Source organism: Barbatula barbatula (assembly GCF_947034865.1).
Source record: "Barbatula barbatula genome assembly, chromosome: 3".
Taxonomy (NCBI): domain Eukaryota; kingdom Metazoa; phylum Chordata; class Actinopteri; order Cypriniformes; family Nemacheilidae; genus Barbatula; species Barbatula barbatula.
The window spans coordinates 853,509-873,978 of NC_136764.1; the positions used below are offsets into that span (position 1 = coordinate 853,509).

The following is a 20,470-nucleotide window of genomic DNA, read 5'->3' on the forward strand; positions in this document are numbered from 1 at the left end:
ACAACTACACACAGGCGTGCCCAGTCGTGCATGTGGTCATTGTTTGTCCAAGAGGCTTAATGGTTTTAGGGATGATGATGACATCACATTTAGAAGTGCTTCACGGACTCACTATGAATACCAGTCAGGATGAAAGAGGTCTATTTAGTTCACAAGGCAATCCTATCCAGCCACAAGCTGATCTCCGCCTCTTTCACAATGGATGAAACACTGGGCCAATGTGGCCTGGCACAGTGCGGTGAGCAGCCGCTTCTGGAAGAAAATGAGGAAAGTGTCGACATGGTGCCTGATCACATTCATATTGGCCTTCAACCCTTTTCTTTCCTCTGATTCGGTCACTTGTACAGAGACTCTTTATTAGTGGTTTTCTTTTATGACTCGCAAAGAACAAGGAGGTCATGAATCATATTAGTTCTGCTGAAGACCTGAACCGCTTCAGACCAGGACTGCTGCATTTCTAGGAATTTGTTCTTGTTTGTTGCTAGTGTGAGAATTATTTTAACATTTCTTTTAATCTTTTTCTATCGTAGTATGAAAGTTACTTGGCTGTCCAGTCAATGCTTTACAAATGATACAGTTAATCATTTTAAAACCTGAAAGATTTGGAGGAAAATTGTCCAAACTGTTTTGTAGATTGCTTATTACAAATAATTATAGTCGAAAAACCTCTGAAATTCCAACAAATACAACTTAATCACACGCTATTACTGAGGTCTGCGAATGTGCCACATACAGTAAAAATATATTTATTGTGCGTTTCCTGCACTTTATAATAATCCTCAGGCCAGGAGATGATATAGCAAATTCTATATCAGTGTCTACACTTTTTTTTGACACAATTTTGACAATATTTTTACTCTTGAAAGAAGAGAAAGCATGCAAATAAGTTATAAAGTTCCCTTTAGATATAGTAAATGACGGAGACGGTGTTACATTTTGATAGAATAATATGCTTTATTGTTCATATTACCTTATAAACAATCCGATCAGTTAAAAGCAAAACAAAGCTTTTATGTTTCTGAATACATGTTGATATAGAAGCCAAATAAGCAGATGATTTAGATAAAATGTGCAAATGAGAAATTGTTAAAAAAACTATATGGTAAATGTCATTAAAAAATTGCAAATTTCCCTTGTAAATAATCACATCTATCACTATTGCTAATCTAAAACCGCATCTCGATAAACCCACCCAGTAAAAAGCATCATCATTAGTTTGGTCATTAAAATCTTAGTAAATGTATATTCTATATGGAAACTGATGTCAACCCCACACCTAAAACATGAATAGAAACTCTTGTTACATATTAAGGATAGGAATTAGCAGTTGACTTACTAAAATGTCTTCACACTATAACTAACTGAAGAGTAGTCAACACTGCCCCTGCGTGAGCCAGCACGAGACCCTGCTCTAGATCCTGAGCGAGAGTTTGGACCCGAGGACACGTTGTAAGGGCTGCTTATGCCTTTTGAAGACATGGAAGTCGCCTGGAGCATCTTCATGCCATGGTTTTCCTCCACCATGCAGTTATCCATTGCCTCTTTGTATGAGATTTTCAGTTTGGTTTTAGGACAAGTAAGGTTCTTAATGTAGTTCCTCGTATCCTGCAGCTTTTGTGCTCCTTTGCCATCGAGCCATCCTTTTCGTATGGCTTCTTCAATGCTCACCCGCCGGCCAGTTTCAGGCTCGAGAAGTCCTCCCGTCAGATACTGGAACTCCAGGAACCTCTGGCCTGCCTCGTAAGGCAGCCATTTTTCCTTGATGGCCTCGGCGGCAGACAGTTTCCTCTTGGTCTTCACATCCTCGAAACCTTCATAAGCCTTCTGTGCTGGTTTCAGTTTTGCTGCCATGTCATTGTCAATGATGCTCTGTTGTACAGCATCTTTCAGAGAGAGTCTCTGGTTGGAGGAAGGATTTATAATACCTCCCGTACAAACTTGAGCTTCCAAGAGCCTCTGAGCGGTGATGTTGTCCACTATACCGCGCCGCTGGGCCTCAGGGATGGTTATCTTCTCAAGGGTCTCTGTATCAAAGATGGCTCCAACAGGGCTCTGGTCATCAAACAACTCAGATGGAGTGGAGAGTGTGATGGATATGCCAGAGAAACGCTTGCGGACGGTTGGAGATGATGGCGCCATCTGTGTGGGACTGCTGCAAGTGGCAACGTCCTCAACACTGCTGGACTGGATGTTAAGCTCCACGCTACTGCTTTTCCTGTTGATCATACTTGCAAACTCGGTGAGCGTCAAAGTCCCCGCACGATACTTGTCCAGGCTTTGTCTATCAATAATGCCCCTGTCTAGTGAATCTTGAACGTCATACTGGTTTCCGGTCTTGCGATCAACAAAGACGACTCGCTTGCTGCCATCAGATCCTGAGATAGTGATCTCCTCCCACTCGCATTCCTGTTCAGAAAGTTCCAGAAAAGTGTCGTAGTCAATCAACTCCCGGTGGTACGCTTCCCGTACAGTCATCTCTTTTCCTGTGTCAGGGTCTACAATTACCACTCTTCTCTTGCGTAGTGTGTTCTTTTGAGTTGTTGTCTGCTTCGGCTTCGTTTTGTCTTTCAAAGGCAAAAGGATGAGGCCGCTCTTGGGATCGGTGATGCACCTCTTCTTTAGTTGCAGATACGTTAAGTTTTCCTGAGTGTTAGGGTCAAAGAAACCTTTGGTATCGTCACCCTCATATGACAAAATGTCATTCATTTCATGATCAAAGTAACCTTTCTTGTAGGCCATGTCCACTTCAATTCGATAACTCCCTTTAGGATCGATGATGCCGCCACTGGCAATCTGAGCCTCCAGCAGTCTAATGCCATGACCCTTTTCAATCACTTCTTTTTCAATAGCTTGAAAGAGCGAAATTATTTTTCCAGTTGCGGGATCTTTGTATCCAGTGACAGCCCGCTCAGCAGACAGCAGTTTATCTTTAAACTCCTTTCCTACAAGACCTCTCGTCCACGCGTCCTCTACTGTCATGCATACATTGTTGACTGGATCGATAATGAAACCGGAGGCAGCCTGGGCCTCAAGGAGCTCTAGTGTGGATCCCCGTCGGAGTAGTCCGTCTTTCATGGCCTGGTAAAAGGGCATGATCCTATCGTTGGCCTCATCGTAAATACCAGCAATACAAGAAGAACCACTGAGGTACTTTTTGAGCCTGTCCTGAATATCGTTTCCTGTTAGCTTCCCTTGATTTATATCATCCACATCTTCTTGACTGAGCAACTTGGAATCTACAAGCTCTGAAATCCTGACCTCGGTACGAAGGCCTTTTACTGTGATATTCATTGACTCCTTAGGTTTTGCAATCTCATCAGTCTGTGTACACTTACCACATGCAATTGGACGCTGCTGCAACCTCCTCAGCTCAATTTCTAGGGACTCCCTAAGCCGGGTGAGCTCTGAGATTTCCCTCTCTGAGCTCTGAATACGAATCATGTAGCGTTCGTCCACACTCCTCAGCTCAGCAGTCAGTCTCTGGATCTCACTCCTCAAGGAGGCCCTGTCTCTCTCTGCTTTGTCTCTATCTAACTCGCTCTGCCTGATCTGCCCTTCTTTTGACTCGTACTGGCTCTTCCAGTACATGAACTCTTTTGAAATTTTGTCAATTTCATCTTGGAGGCGTTTCTTTTGCGTCACCTCGGATTCCAAGGAGACTTTGATGCGTCTGAGCTCCTCTTCATATTGCTGCTGCTTTCCTTTGCTCTGTTCCAATTGTTTCAGTTTGGCTAAGAGACTGTCTCTCTCTTGGACCATTACTTTGTAGTTGGTCTCAGACCTTTGGATCACCAGCGATGTCTGAAAACAGAAAATACAATTGGTTAATTAAAACAACTCATCAAAATTATTTAGAAAACTTAGCAAAAAGATTAATGTTTAACAAAACTGTGGTAAGAACAAGAAACACAAATTGTGCTAGCAGAAGTAAGATGAGTTATTTTTTCAAATTGAAAATTTTGCCAAAGAAAGAGAATTAATTAGTGTGCAGCAAAAGTGATTTCAAAGCTCACAGAAACATTATCCAGCAAAGCCGTTTCAAACAAGCCAAAATAGTGAGGAATATTCTGATTCAAATGATCTAGATAAAAATACATTTGTGCCTCTCAAGAAAATACCTCAGAGAATTGCTTATGGGTTTGAGAAATTTCCACCCTTAAACTTTCTCTCTCTTTAGTCAGTTCATTGATAAGTTCCTGCAGTTCGAGTGCCCTGTTATTGCTGGTTTGAAGCTGGAACTGAATGGCCGTCAATCGTGATGCACTTTCGCTCTCGGTGGTGCTCAGGCTTCGTCTTATGTCATCCCTCTCCATTCGCAGAGTCCTCAGCTCTTCCTCGAGCCGCAGACGGTCTTTGGTAAGATTCTGAGTGAGGCTTTGCAGCTTCTCAATCTCAGTTGTGTTCTCATTAAGCATTCTACTCTTGTCCTCTATTGTCTTATAGAGAGAATCGTTGCGCTGATTCGCCTCCTGGACGCGGGCCTGTTCCTGAACAAGCTGCTGCTGCGCTGCCTTCAATTCAATCGTAACCCTGGTCAAATTCTCTACCGTGATCTTATATTCCTTCTGGCTTTTATCCAACTGGTCTCGTAAACCGCGAATCTCCTGGTCATATTTGCGTCCAGCAACACCTTCCTTTTCCTGGTTAGCCCGCAGAGTGTTGATGGTAGTGGTGTATTCACGGGACACCTGGTTAACCCTCTCCAGCTCGATTTCTATTTTTTTTCTCCTTGTGAGCTCATCCTGTGTGGCTCTCCTCTCTTTATCCAGTTCAGCCTGAAACCCATTGACCTTCGACTGCAGATCATTGATGAGAATCTGCTGTTTGGTGGCGTTCTGTTCCAACCTGCTCCTCTCATTTATTTGCTTCTCCATCTCTCTCTTCATGACCAGTATCTCTTGCTCAGTGATCTTCAGCTTGTTAATGGTGTCTGTGGTGGAAGTTTGCTTAACGAGAAGTTCGCTTTGAGATTGTATGAGGCTTTGGTTCTCAACCTCAAGGGCTTTCCTTCTTCTGGCCTCATCTTGCAGGTTCTGTGTCAACACGCTTATCTGACGGACTTTATCCTGAGCTGCTCGGTTGGCCTCTACCAGTTCCACCTTATGTCTTGTTTCGATCTCTTCTCTTTCATGTATCATGATCTGCATCTTTGACTCCAGTTGATTCTTGAACTTGCCTGTCTCCGTTGCTGAAGATCTCTGCTGAAGTGCATCCGCCTCTGCTTTCCTCCTTGCTTCTTCTGTGCGAGTGAAAGAGAGCTGCACCTTTCTAAGTTCGTCTTCTAGGTCCCTTTTCTCAGAATTTAATCTATCCAGCTGGAGTTTTAGGGCCACTGATTCTTCATCCTTCTGGTGTGATGCCATGAGTATGGTGTTCTTGGTGACATGGATCTCAGATTCATAAGTTTGCTTTAGGCTATTAATGTCCTGGGTCAACTGTGATCTTACCTTAGAGGTCTCTGACTCTGCTGCAGAGCGCCGGGAGGCTTCATCGTCCAGCTTCGAATTCAACCTTTCGATCTCCCGGTCTTTGTCTTTGATGGCTCTTTCATATTGACTCTTGGACTGGTTGAGATCATCCAGTTCTTTCATTCTCTTGCGGATATTGAGCTCATACTGTTCCTGCTGGGTGGTGTATCGCTCCTCAGCCTGCTTCCGCTTGCGTTTCTCCTCTTCGATGAGCAAAGTGAGGCGGGTCAACTCGTCTTGTAAGCTCCTTAACTGATTCTGGGTGCTGTCCAGGCTTTCCTTAGTAGTATTACATTGAATGACATGGGTTCTCTTTGTCTCTTCGAGAGATATTAGCTGTTCTTTGGATTGGTTGAGATCCATCCGATAGCGTGTCAGACTTTCCTCTAGTGACTTGTTCTTCTGCATGTTATCATTGAGGTTATCCTTCATACGCCTCAGCTCTTCCTCCAAAAGTTCAATTTTAGTGTTCCGCATCTAATCAAAAACAAAAATCCAAATGAAATATGTTACTGGGTACTGTAAAACAAGCAGAAACAATTTAAATAATTGAGCAAGTTTTAAATTTCACTCTAGCTAAAGATGTGGTTTAAGTAAGGGATCATTTACGACTAGCCGTGCTTTGAAGCATTTTATTGAACGACGTGGAGGCCAAGAAACACTTGACACAAAAATCCTTTAATGCAAAGCTAGCCGTGGATTAACCGTGATCATTTGCCAAATTGAAGCTGTTATTGATGTTAACAATGAAATTTCAGACAGGAGAAAATAAATTTTCGTCAGTTAATTTCAAATATTGATCAAATTGACTGGAACAACCTAATCAGAATTGAGTTTCGAACAGACTATGGTATAAACCAAATTATTATAATAATTTAAAAATCAAAGTCACCCTTTTACACGAATGGTTTTCTTAATACATTTCGTTGCACTGTACTTGTATGTGTGTAATGACAATAAATTGAATCAAATTAACGTAGAAACTGCATCTTGTGCATGTTTTAACACTGCATCAGTTTCTTACCTTTAACTCCTCCATGTTTTTCAGCATCTCTCCAAGAAACTTGTAGTAGTCACTTGATCGTGTCAAGAGCTCTATGTATTGTGACTGCATCTCTGTTGCCTTTACCAAAACAGTTACAAATCATTCGTTGTACAGAAAGCAATACAGTGTTTTTGTCTTTTCAAAACTTATTGAATTGTGATGTTAAATCTGCCAGTACCTCCTGTCTCAGTTCAGTGGCTGGAGACTGCAGCATAGTCCTCTTGATGGGAATGTTGAGAAGCGTCTCCAAACCTGCACTGTAGGACGCCAGCTGGAGCTCAAAGTCCTGTAAATACACAAAGATGTATATTAAGACCCTGAGAAGACTTAAAGTGTGATACATTTCATGTAACTGAAACAAATGTTATTTTATTTACCTTGATGGAGGCAGCACATGTGTCGGCATCTTTGACCACGTCATCCACCTTTTCTTTTCTTCCTTTTATCTCAGAATACAGTGCCTGTCATTAAAGAAATATTAATCCGCCAATCAATTTAAATCAAACAGTTTATCAAATGAACCACATTTTTAAACACAGATTTAAAAGTATTCAAATTACTTTAAAAAAGAAATGTTTTTTTTAAGTAAAGCTAACATGTAATGTTCTCCAAACTTCAGTAAAAAAGCTCAGGTATTTGGTTGGGACATGGTGTGTTGACTGACTTTTTGTTGGTTCAGGTGGTCCATTAATTTTTCCACACTGCTGAATTTAGTCATCTGTAGGGTATCTTGGCGCTGACGTGTCTCCTGAATCCATTTGTTTACTATGCCATTCGTCTGCTTGTAGTGATTCAACTGTTTTGACTGTTTTTCCAGGTCCCATGTCCTGAGAAACAATGATTATTAACTTGGGCATTCTGTATCCCAACTGTGTATGTGGAAATTCAGGACGGGATCAAAAGAAGAATCAGCCGCACACGTTACCTGCTATCAATCTGAGTCACAATTCGACGCCACCGGTCAGTCATTTGCCCGACCAGTTCCGTGTACTTGGACAGATCAACGTCGCACTGATGGAAAGACTGACCTATCTGACCATTCCAGTGGACAGCCTTGGACAGCTCAGACTCCATAGTCTTTAAAATACCTTTCTTCTGCTCCAGATCAGCTTTCATGTTCTGCAGAGGCACCACATAGTTTAAACCCACTTAGACAACAGAAAAGGAGACAAGGATCTATACAAAGAGTTGTTCAGCTAAGTTCACCTTGAGCGTCACACAGTATCGCTCAACTTCATCCGTATCGACAGAAGACGTTTCTTTCTCTGTAAGACGGGCTTCGTGAACTTTAATGACGTCCTCGGCCTGCAGGAGACTCTGCAGAAGAGCCTGAAGAGCTGTCAGCCTGAACACAGTGCAGACAAATAAGAACAAACACCAGATCTTCACGAGCCGTTTTCAAGTTGTCAAGGTTGTTGATAAGAAATAACTGACTGAATATTTGCAAACCTAGAAGTCTCATTTTCTTCTCACTGTGCGTACAGACCGCCAGCGACTGCATAACTGTGTGTCGCTAGTCTCTTGTTACGAGGTCGTTGGAAGGCTTCCTGATAGCACACATACATCTGGTTTACGTCAATTTGACTTCTGCATTTACATCTGCACGACATCTGCAATACATAGTTTGCCCATCTGCAATACGTTTCGGAGATGTCTGCTGTCAGACGTCAACTAGACGTCTATAAGAAGTCTGTAAGATGTTTATGATTAAGAAAGAGCAGTGTTTCATCCATTGTTAGATGTTTAGCAGATGTTTTCCAGATCTTTAGAAGACACATTACACACGTCTCCGAGACGTATTGCAGATGATCAAACTATGTCTTGCAGATGTAAATGCAGACGTAAGCTAGATGGAGTGTGCTATCAGGGTTTGGTTTTGACGTGAGCGCCGCTGCTGGACTCCTATTTGTAGTCGCTACCGAAAGTCGCTCATTGTTTGCATAAAGTTTAGAAATCGATCACTGTCGCCGGCTCACCGTTGAAATGAATGACATTGCCTCGCTTTGTCGCTGGCGGTCTGAACGGGCTGTCAAAATACTTTGTAGGGACCTATAACTGTAAACATTTCCCTGTCTGAACACGTTGGATGTTCTTGCCTTTGGATATAAGCCTTCGAGAAGCCTTGCAAGTTGCCCAGTTTCTTGTTGATGTGGTCCAGTTCGGTGCGCAGGTACCGGGTCTGCTCTTGGTTAGTGCTTCCCTCCAGCTCCCTCAGAATCTTTTCCCTCAGATGCAGGTACTCGTCTCTGATAGAGTCCAGATCACGATGCACACCCTGAAATGAACGAGATTTTAATCCGTAAACAAATGTCATTTTAAATCATTTCAAATCTGTATTGACCATTTTAAATAATACTGGTTGACCAAAATAGGGTGATGCTGATATCAAGAGAAAGGGAGAGAAAACTACAGAGATTCTACATCTGGCCAATAGCTGACATAATGTTGATTTGCATCATTTGTATTTGTCCTTTTTTTGAATGGTCTATATTATTTCTATCAAATGTTTTTTTTCATAAATTGTTTTCTCACAATGTGCATACATTTTAGTTGAGTATACCTGCAGCCGCACAAGTCTTTTTGAGCACTCCTGTACGCTGTTCTCCTTCATAGGCACATGAAGGTCCTGAATCAGTCCTGCCTCCGCTGCCTCGAGTTTGTATCGAAGACCGCTCAGATCTGACATGAACCCAATGTTCAGTCCGGAGCTCTTCGTCACCACCTTCGTCACACTTGTAGACGACACCCCTTTCTGATCCTTTTTCCCATCGATTTCTGAGTTTATCGTCACAGTTCCATTAGCCCCAGCGGCATCCCTTCCATTCTCCCCTAAAGAACAAATGAAAGCTCAAGATCTTTTGGAAAGCTACAGCGCATCACTTCATCTACATGATGAGGTTGTCTGGACTTACTGTAGTTGGGTACCTGGATGACCAGCCTGTCATAATGCGTCTGTGCTCCCGTGTATTTTTGCTCAATGAGTCTCCTGTCATCCTCTCCAAACATGTTGGAGCCCTGACTGGTTTGTATAAATGTCAAATAGTGGGTCTCCAGACTCTTGATAATGTTACGATACTCCTCTGGGCGCATTTTGGAAAGCTGTAAGACGGCGAGAAACAAACATAGTTTTAGTTACGTAAGGCAAACAGAGCTGGATATAATATATATTTGGATTCGTAATGCAGTGACTCAAACCATGGATTGTGTGAGGGAGTTAATGTATTGAATGTCCTTCATGCAGTACTGCCAGGAGATCAGGCTCTTGATGTTGATGTACATCTGACTCCAGATGGACATGATGGCTTCATAGTACTGCTCGTTCCTGTGGAGAAATCCATGTGTCAGTTCTCGATACGTTTCTTTATGATCAGATGCGTCTGTGTGTGTGCATATAAGTACTTGTTGGCCAGGTTGATGCTCAGAGGGTTGGGTGGTGGTATGATCAGACACACCGATGGTATGTCCATGTCCAATCCTCCAGGTCCAGTCACGTTCCACTTACAGCGCTCAGAGTTCTTCTTCAGAATTCCTGTGTTGTCCTTCATAATGCCTTTCTGTAACAGACACACACAAAACCCCGTTTACACCACAAGTAATAGTAAGCTGTGTTGTATTTTTGTTGCCCTATACATTGGGACAAAACTTTCTGTAAAGAACCACTGAAAAGATCAAATCATGAGGACACGAGTGTGCTTCTGAGTGCTTACGTGATCTTGTTTGTAGTCACACAGAGCTTTCACTATGACCGGACTGCTGCTCTTTTCCTCCGGGTTACGAGGCTTCAGACACACGATGTGCTTGGCCTTGCTGACCAGGTTCTGTACCTGCCTCTTATTCTCCATGATCCTCTCTTTTTCTTTCTACAAACACAAACATTATTACAATGGGCCGGTATTTGGGAATTGTGTTTAGAGCAAATGACACCACACAGTGTAGAAGTCGTCAACACACTCTTTGGGTGTTATTTTGGCTCACAGTTTGAATGTATTACAGCTTTAATGAAAGTATTCAGTAGCGATCTGAGAATGATATTTGCATCATATTTTGAACAGCTCAGGTTTGTGGTGGTTATATCACAGCTCTGTTACCTCAAGGCCTTTGGCCATTTCTGTGAGGTTCTCCACCGGTGTATTCATGTCAAAGATGAACTTCTTACGGATGCTCTCGTCGTCTTTCTGCAGTCTGGTGTATGTCTCATTGGCCTCCTTGAAAAACTGCATAACACAAGCCACACAATCCAGTTAAAATGCTTGTTTTTTTTTACAATTTTCTGGACACAAGGCATGAAATAATTGAGAAATCGAGTCGAGACATTTTTACTAGGTTTTGATATTAGCTTTACTGTGCATAAGGTACTTCAAGCAAATTAGATGGGAGGAAAAAAACTTGCTTATAAATAGCTTTATAAGGTCTAATCGTTCTGAAAAACACGTTGTAAGTAAAAACCAAAACACTGTCCTTCTCAAGGATTCATTTCTACAGACACGACCACATTCGCTCCGTCTGACCCTCACCTGACTGTAGGCAGCGTTCTCTTTCAAGTGAACTTGAATGCAATTGGTGATCTGCAATATCCAGCTCCATTGGGTCTGTAATGTGTCCATGTACGCCTGCAAGAAACAAGAATGCACTTCGATACAAAGAAGAATACAAATATATAATAAGCAGAATAAAGCCTTTTGCACTGCTATACATCCAGTCTGCCGCAAACCGCACACGGGTTCGAGTTCTGGCAAGAACACATCTACATGCCAAAATGTACTTATAGTCTGGAACTGGCAGATGTAGAGGCGTGACTTTGGCATAGTCCTCCTATATTTACCTGCTAAATGCTTACAGCCATACTGTTCAGTGTTCGACGCAGACTTTACGTTTTACTATAACACTTGTGCTGGTAATGTCCAGTGTTGGCCGTAACTGGTTACGAAGTCATTATTAACTGTAATTTCATTACTTTTCCCTTGAAAGGGTCAATTATGCAATTACTTTTATTTTTTCTGTATTTTAATAACAGTTACTTACTTCCGATGTAATCAAACTGAATACTGTGTGTGATATGTGTGTGGAATTGACATCGACATTCAAAGACTTGAATCACTTGACTTATCAAGGTTGATGTAGGATATAGAGAGACATAAGTAATGAAATACTTTTTGATGAGAGTCATTTGTACGTAATGTAATGACACTATTGAATATGTAACTAGTAACTAGTAATGAATTACTTTTCCAAGGTAACTTACCCAACCCTAGTAATGTCATTGTTGTAAGATTGCTGACCTGTATCTTATCAGACGCTGGGTGTTGGCTCCTCAGGAGGCCGTCCACCTTTGCCTTCAGCTTGTTCAGATCTTTCTCCTTTTCTTCCAGGTCACACATAAGTTTCTGAGGAGGAAGAAAGTGACATCATCAGGGACATTAGCCAACGGCGTTCTTTCGCAATTGTACTCGTATGTTAAACGCATGGCAGTAACTGTTGCAAACTGTGCACGAGGTCACTCATCCTTACGGAGTAGCTCTCTTGTTTTCTGGGAATGTAGGCATCGATGTTTTTATCTCCCCAATCGAACATCAGTTCCTCTTCTTCTCTGTCGTTCACCCACATGATGGCTCTGGATATCTCAGCGATGATGCCCTGCAGTTCTTTCAGGTGACCCATCCGAGCATTCGACATTTTCTATGTGGTGAAGAAAAAAGACACAAAGATGCTTTATTCCATCGGTGACACGTCGTCAGAACTTTAAACTCAAGCGTCAAGAATAACCTTCCGTAGATTAGAACTATATTCATTTTACATACAATTATATATTATATTGTATAATTATATTATTGTTGATAAGCTTTAGTCTAACCTGTAAAGTTTCCCATTCTTGTTCCAGGGCATGAAGTCCGGCCTTATCTCTGCTCTGAAGCTGAAGGAAAACATTTGAATATACTTTTAAAGTTCGGCCAACCAAGTTTACGACGCAATTCTGCGCTGTGTGCGCTATAAGAGACTACACGTGTTCTTTAGTGCCTACACTAAATTTCCAAAGCCCTGCTGTCGTGTTTGGTGATTTTAAACTCTTTATAATTTTTTGAAATACCTACAAAGAAAAAGAACGGAGAAGAATGTTTTTATTTTTGGATTCATGTACCGTATGTGAACACACACTCACCAGCTCTTCTCGTGCTCTGTCCACCTCTTGGCTTCTCTGAATTGAAGTGTAAAACTTGTTGTGGTTCTGGATCTGTTGATTGATGAGACCTTCATCTTCGCCAAAGGGTGCGGTCTCGATGAGGCGCTGCAAAAGAAACCACACACACCCGACGTGTTACACACCTGCCGGAGTTTCCCTAGTCGCAATGAAACTCTTATAAAACACTGTAACGTACGAAAAAACGATCTATAAAAAAGGCATGAAATTAAAGGTGATGATGCAATGCAATACAACCAACATGCAATGTTTTATTCACTCTGTAGACTATCAAACATGTGCGGATGTTAATGATTCATGTGTTTTACGACGATCTCTCCGCCTCTAGATGGCAGTGAATAATCATTAACTAGGACTCTCTCGTGCTGATCTCAGATCAGTTTAGTGGTTTCTTATATAACGTCTGGGAACGAGGGTCGGCAGGATGGTTTAATGTTGTGTTAGGAGACTGCCGAGGTATTTTAACTATTCACCCCTGCAGAGCTCGGCGGGGCGGACGGCACACAAAACTCACTCCAAACCGGTGACGCCCGAAACACTCTCACTGCTTTTGTTCCGCTGTCTGTCTCTACAGACACTCCCTGTTTTCCCCCGCCTTCCTGCTCCAGAGACACAAAGCCACCTCTGTCTGTCTAATCTGTGTGTGTGTGTGTGTGTGTGTGTGTGTGTGTGTGTGTGTGTGTCACAGGTAGGTGATACAGGGGGAAATGTGTGCACGGGCCTGAGTAAGAGCCATGTGAACGTATTGTGAGAAATTGAGTTTCTTTCACATTTAAAGAAGGTAAAGAAAAAGAGAACGGACATATTTGGTGCCTCTGGAGCTTTAGATATGAATACAACTTGCTTTTAATTCATTAATAGTCATTAAGATGATTTAGTCGCACAGTTGCATGTGATTCTTTAGCCGAATCTTCACTTCTATCACAGTCGAGTCACCGGTCGAGTGATTTGAAAAGTTTCCAACATCAACCTTCACATGTCACTCACTTGAAGCTCGTATGACCAGATTCTCATCTGCAAATCTCCGTTGCAGTTTCATTTACTTCTTGCACCTCTAATGCATCTTTATTTTATCATCTGTATTTGTCTGTTACGGACGGAAATGTGAAATAATGCAGAACCATAATGCTTAGTGTGTCAAATTTTAAAAGTATATATCCAACACATTCTTTTTTCATTTTTTGACCAGTCTCTCTGCTATTTGTACGGACAAGAAACTCGAGGTCATTTGCAAAAACATTTGTAAAAATGTGAAATATAAAGTTTTTTTATTTTAATACGTTTTACTGTGTATTTTTAAGTTATTATTACTTATTTGAACAACCCAACTTCAGTTTGATTGATATTGCTTGGAATGCAGACTTTAAAAACGTGATGTGTTTTTGCACATGAACTCTTTGCTTCTTGAAGTATCGAAAATCATTCAATTATTGAAAATTGTGATATGCATATTGCAATATTTCACCCTATGTAGAAATATGTATTACTCGTTTCTATGTATATACAGTATATATAAATATATATAACATAATATGTTTCTTTGGTAATAACATCTATTTTTTGACAGGTCACAGAGGTTAAGAAGAGGTGGACTGGTTTATGGGGTGTGGTGCAGTGAGAAACGGGAGTGGTTCTTAATACCGGGTGTGTCTCCCGCTATAGGTGTGGAAATCATTACAAGCCCAAATATTACAAGTATCAACAAGTCAGCGTCTGAAACAGAGATGAGGCAAGCGTGTTCGTACACACACCCCTCCACTACTTCAGTCTCTCAGAGGTATATCACATTTCAGCGGGTCAGAAAGTGAGATAAGACAGAAACCCGTCACACTAAACCCGTCTGGACACGAGGGAGAGATTGAATTCCAATGTAGTGCCGTCAGTCTGAGCTCTACGGCCTCATTCTGCAGGACTGGACTTTGCATCTTAACACGTTGGCTTTTCTGCATTTGGGCAACAGATCTGCTGCTTTCTCGGTTGAATAAAGAACCGCGCGGCTCTAAACATCTGTAATGAGCGAGGTGTGGATTCTGGAGCTGAAATCTGAAAACCATACCACGTGCTAAAAATATATCACTGATGTGTACTGAAAGAGAAGCAAGACCGTTTGAAGATTTTCGGGCATATTTAAGGAATATTCAAATAAAATAACAATTTATCACCTATGTTTTGAATAGTTGGTAACACTTCAGTATAGGGACCAACTCTCTGTTGTTATGAGCATGTCTATTATTGTTTGTTAGTACTTAGAAAGCACATATTCTGCATGACCATACTGTACATCCCTAATCCTACACAATACCTAAACCTAACAACTACCTTACTAACTATTAATAAGCAACAATTTGGGAGTTTATTGAGGCAAAGTCGTATTTAATGTTTTGCTAAGAGCGAGAATTGTACCTTAAAATAAAGTGTAGAACGAATAGAACTGACCTTCTTCTGGTTGATCCATGCTAATGCATCCTGAAAGCTCTTGCTAGCTTCCCTAGAGTCCCCCCAGCTCTTGGTGTTCATGGTGTTCATGGTGTTCATTGTATTCATGGTGTTCCTGGAGCTCATAGTGTTCACGGTGTTCACGGTGTTCACGGTGTTCATGGGGTTGCCGGCCCTCATCATCGTTCCTGTGATTGAGGTTCGGATGGCGTGGTGCCTGCTAAAGCACTCATCCAACCTGAAAGAACATCGGCGTACATAGTTGGGTCGTCATCAGCGTTTCACATTAAACTCAGCTTTAAAATACAACATTAGAACTCTCAGAACAAGACTTAAATATGAATGAATTAAAAAATAAGCCAAATATTTTAAATAAACCAATTCAATATCACTTGCGCTGTCATTTCCACGACATCATATCAAATAATGAAAGACTTATTGAGAATAACGTACAATAGGAACTATACGAAAAGTCACATCAATGTTCATTTGACTTGTGAGCAGTTTTACTCAGTTTTGCAGAAAAGACGAAGGAATGAAATGATTTCCAACTTCAAATATATGATATTAAATGTTTCTGTATGGGGTGGTGTGTAGATGTGCTCGGCGTATAATCTGAAGCGCAGCTTTGAGGAGACGTGACCCGTTAGAACGACTACAAAATATGACAAGACATGTTAAAAACTGCGTCAGCGTTTGCTTTCATTCTGTGATCTTCAATGCATTCTTGTGAATATTAGAATAAAACCCATATTCTCGGATAATGTGCGTAACTCTATGTCTATTGTTTACATACAATAAAGTGTATGTTGAGGGATGGCAGCATACTAAAGTTTACGTCAAGGCACACACACACACTGCAGTTACCCTTTCAGTATCATGTCATTGGGTTGACCGGCATTCTTTAATTCCATGTCGAGCATTTCAAGCTGCTGCATGTACTCCGAAGCTAGAATCATGTTTCTGTCCACTTCTGTAGCGGGTCCGAACTGCAAACATATGTATCCGTTAGAATAATTCAATTCAAAACAAGACGACAGCATCATTCATTTTTCTTTTTTTATAAAAGTATAAAACAATGCTTAAATGATGGCACAGCACATGTCAGTGCACAGCCTAAAATTAGACAGAGCACAGGAAATTCCTCTGACGGGACGGGAGAAGTGCACAATAACAAAAGCTTTGTTCACAACTCCAAACCCTGTTTCCCTTACAAATACCACAGAGCTCTCGCAAAAGAGGGAAGATTTGGGAAACCAGCAAAATACAAAGGCACTAAAAGAACTCAAAAGCCGTTTGTTACCGTGCCAAGTGCAGTACATTTAGACATTTTCCAGCGGAGAACTCCGAAGCCGTAACTCTTATGCCATAAATGCCACACAAATCACATACTTTCTACACATTAACATTACAAAAGCCGACCCAAGAAAGGCTCAGAAGTGAAAGTTCAAAGCAATGTCATGCGAAAGTGTGTAGAAATGGCACTTACATTATCCAGGATGTGTTGAGCTTGATCAAGAGAGTTCATACATTGGTTGTAAAGAATCTGACTTCTCTTCTGAGCAGTCATGGATGCTGACATGCTAAAAAAGAAAGTTGTTTATATCACACGTGAAGTCAAGAAATCTGTCTGGTTATAAACATTCTTTCAAATCACAACAAAGACATTTATTCACTATTGGCACAACTCCAAGATGCGTAAATGATGACAGAATTGTCCTTTTGGATGAAGTGTCCCTTTAAAAAGTCATCGTGCTTGAATGTCTCCTTGTATTCGAGTTGTTGACACAAACTGTTGCTTGACTTTAGTGTGATTTAGCCCGTTTTCAGCACACGCGTACGAATACATGAAATGCGCAATAACGCATTGACTACTTCTTTAAATGACTACTCGAGAATCTTGACTTTTTACTCGATTCAATGTAACGCAATGTCACATTTGCTATTCCCAGAGCACTTTTATTCAACACAATTCTGATTTAATACAGATTTCATTTAAGCAGATTATCAACATTTAGCGCAACAGCCAGAACAATGGAAGGAAATAACAACAGCGCATGAGTCACTTTCGCATTTGCATTGATGTGAATAGCAGAAGGCAGATCACATCATTTAATAGAAACTTTTGATTTGGGTATTTTGAAGCATCTGGACACAAACATTGCCTTTATTTCTCAAGGAGACAATTTGAGGTCGAGACAACCATTCGCGCAAACGCGTACGTTGCCATTTTTGTTATGCAAACAAACTGACCCTTTTCTTCCCTATGGATAGAAAAAAAACAAGAAAGGAGCTGAACTTTAAATGAAACCAAAACTCACGTCCGTCCTAAACCTCCTCCTCCTCCTCCTTGCGAGTGTCTGGAGAAAGACTGCGTAACGACCTGTTGCCCGTAGCCCTCGTTAAACTCCGGCGCGTATCCATTTCCAGACAGGTACATCGGTCCACCATCATTCCTGTAACCCGCGGTGAGATCGGTCCTGGAGACGGATCTCTGTCCGATCTGGTTCAGTCTGGTCTGAGATCCGTGCATACTCATCTTCTTGAAAACTTCAGCCGCTATTCGTGGGCCGTTAGTCCGAATGAAAACCGTATTAAAAGTCCTCTTGTTTAATGTCCTCTCCGTGCGCGTCTGTCCGCGTCGCCGCCTGCGCAGTCACTGGACTCTGCTCTCTGCAAAGTTCCGGTTTTGTCCGTTAGACCACACCTAGACCTGCGCAAGTCTGCGCGAGCCGCTCTCCGAGCGTGGGGAGATATTGATCATGACGTCACATTGCCAAACTCTCCCACGAGATCGAGGATTCACGTTTTACTTTGAAGAAGTTTTGTTATTTATTTGTGCGTGCAGGTTTGACACAAGCTTGTGAAAGACGCATGTTTAATTATCAGACGCATGAGGATATGCATAACACCCTTATTGTTTGATATTTGTAGTCTGGTTGTACTCTAAACACATTTAGATGAATTATTTCATGACATTTAAAGTCACCTGTATTAAAAACACACTGAGCGGGGGTTGCAGGGACACACACATGTCCAAGAGAGCACAATCCATCTGGTTTACGTCTATCTGACGTCTGCAAGACATAGTTTGCTCATCTGCATGTCTGAACGTCTGTTATACATCTGCCAGACATCTCAGAAAGAGCAGCTTTACATAAACATCTTACAGATATCTTCTACGTGTCTGACAGCGGACATATTGCAGATGTAAATGCAGACGTCAGATAGACGTAAGTATGTGTGCTATCAGGGGTCTGACTCAAACGCACAGAGACTCAACCTTCAGAGGACTTTCGACTGTGCATGTGTCACCGACACACCCACCTCACCCAGTCACACACCCTTTCAACTCCTCTGAGATTCTCTTTTCTTTCTGCCTTTTCTCTTGTGTGCTAGTTTTGCCTGCAAGTTTTAATAAAGCAATTGAAAAATCATAACATCAATTTCCCCTATTGCATTATTTGGCAACGCTTGAGATTACGGTCCGCAATGTGCCGCATAATTTACAGCGTCATTTATTGTAGGAATAATGCACCTCTACAGTACACATCTGGAGGTTAAAGGGACCGATATGCAAAGTTTGGGGAATAAAGAAGTCAGGGAATGAGAAATATATGATTGTGGTGTGCATGACCTGCAGTATGCTATACAACAGTCTTTACAAGAACAATGTACCCAAGATACTGAGGATATTCTTTAAGTGCTGGGTTCTTGCTTTATTACTATAGCAAACAAGAAATCCTTACTCTTACCCCTTTATTCCCCAAACTTTGCATTTTGTTCCCCTTTATCTTAACATGTGTACTAGTGCATTATTGTTACTGTTAGTTACGCTGTAAATCCGGTTTAATAATGCAGCCGTAATCTAAAACGTTACCTGTTCCTTTATAATGATTTGGTTCTTTTTAAACTATATAAGCATGTATGCGACTTTACTTTATAAATGATACACATTCTGGTATGGTGATGATGTCATGTTTAAGATAAGTCATAATTTCTCATTTCAAATGAATAAGTTATGTGTTTAACTGTGTTAGTGTGTGCTGTTAAAATCATTACCGCTCATCTCAAACAACCAGTTGTCTCTTTACAGCAAGAGTTTTTAGCTTCAACAAACTAGACCTTTATCAATCTGACAGATAAGTATTCGCGTGATCCTTTCAATGAACTGAACCTGTTTATCAGGTGTACGCCTATTCTTCAAGATGTGCACTGAAATCTAAAAGCTCTTCTTTCAAATGCATAGTGTTTGAACACATGAGAATGTTTAACTTTGGCATTTGTGGAAAAACCTAGCAAGATTCAGCCTTAAGACTTTTAAGGGTTAACCTTCAACCTTTAAACCATTAGACAAAGACGAGCAGCTGTTATATACTGTGATGACCAGATGTCATTAGAAAATACCGGCTCCGCCATATTGGTCATCAAATGGAAGTAAACAGGCATTTAAAGCACAAAAACGTTCACATGTTTTTAGGATAAATGTGCAGCACAAATATATCATGTTTCTAGATACTTTAAAATCTCAACATTTAGGAAAATGAATCGTTGTTATAGAAAATTGTTAAACATTGATTCACTGTGCCTGTTTTTCTTGGAAGTACACTAGATAAAACATGTTGCGTGATATGTTATGACTATGCAAGAGAAACAACAACAAAATAAATGGAGAATACAACAGAGACATGAAAAGATGGTACAGAGAAGCATTTTATTGGAACCATCAAACAAAACATTCAATTGACATTACATTTGAAAACGTCTTTCTATCACAATTTTTTCTATCACACAAGCTTTTCTTGAGCTCCAGGTCAGAAGCAAGAGCTCGTTCAAATACACTCCAAAACAGACCGTTTTAAAGATAAAAGTCGTCCCGGGTACACTTCAATATGGGGGGTAAATCCTGCTATTAACAAACCATTAACTATGACTTTTTCCCCAATAAACTCTTAGTGTTAATAGATTGTAAGGTAGTTGTTAGGTTTAGGTATCGTGTAGGATTAGGGATGCACACTATGGTCATGCAGAACAAGTGCTTTATAAGTACTAACAAACTGCCAATATGCCAATAATATGTCATCCTCATGCGCCATCCTCCTGCGCCATCCTCATGCGCCATCCTCCTGCGCCATCCTCCTTAGCCATCCTCCTGCGCCATCCTCCTGCGCCATCCTCCTGCGCCATCCTCATGCGTCATCCTCATGCGCCATCCTCATGCGTCATCCTCATGCGCCATCCTCCTGCGCCATCCTCATGCGCCATCCTCATGCGTCATCCTCATGCGCCATCCTCATGCGCCATCCTCCTGCGCCATCCTCATGC

At 41.3% G+C, this 20,470-nt stretch overlaps 1 protein-coding gene across 2 annotated transcripts; it reads right to left on the reverse strand.

Moving 5' to 3' along the window:
• Positions 1 to 527: 527 nt before the first annotated feature.
• Positions 528 to 17,870, reverse strand: dspa (desmoplakin a). Of its 2 annotated transcripts, none has more exons than XM_079452368.1 (24): positions 17,467 to 17,870; positions 16,635 to 16,728; positions 16,013 to 16,134; positions 15,146 to 15,383; positions 12,671 to 12,796; positions 12,365 to 12,424; positions 12,022 to 12,189; positions 11,793 to 11,897; positions 11,028 to 11,123; positions 10,602 to 10,727; positions 10,221 to 10,373; positions 9,913 to 10,067; positions 9,709 to 9,835; positions 9,426 to 9,612; positions 9,074 to 9,342; positions 8,610 to 8,788; positions 7,720 to 7,858; positions 7,439 to 7,632; positions 7,178 to 7,340; positions 6,891 to 6,974; positions 6,692 to 6,799; positions 6,493 to 6,591; positions 5,448 to 5,945; positions 528 to 3,801 (listed from the first exon to the last, which is right to left on the reverse strand). In XM_079452368.1, the coding sequence occupies exons 1-24, from the start codon at positions 17,682 to 17,684 to the stop codon at positions 1,336 to 1,338; spliced, it is 6,174 nt and encodes a 2,057-aa protein (XP_079308494.1). In that variant the 5' UTR covers positions 17,685 to 17,870; the 3' UTR covers positions 528 to 1,335. The 2 variants fall into 2 exon arrangements, with proteins under 2 accessions (XP_079308494.1, XP_079308493.1); XM_079452367.1 differs by having other exon boundaries at positions 4,119 to 5,945.
• Positions 17,871 to 20,470: the final 2,600 nt, after the last annotated feature.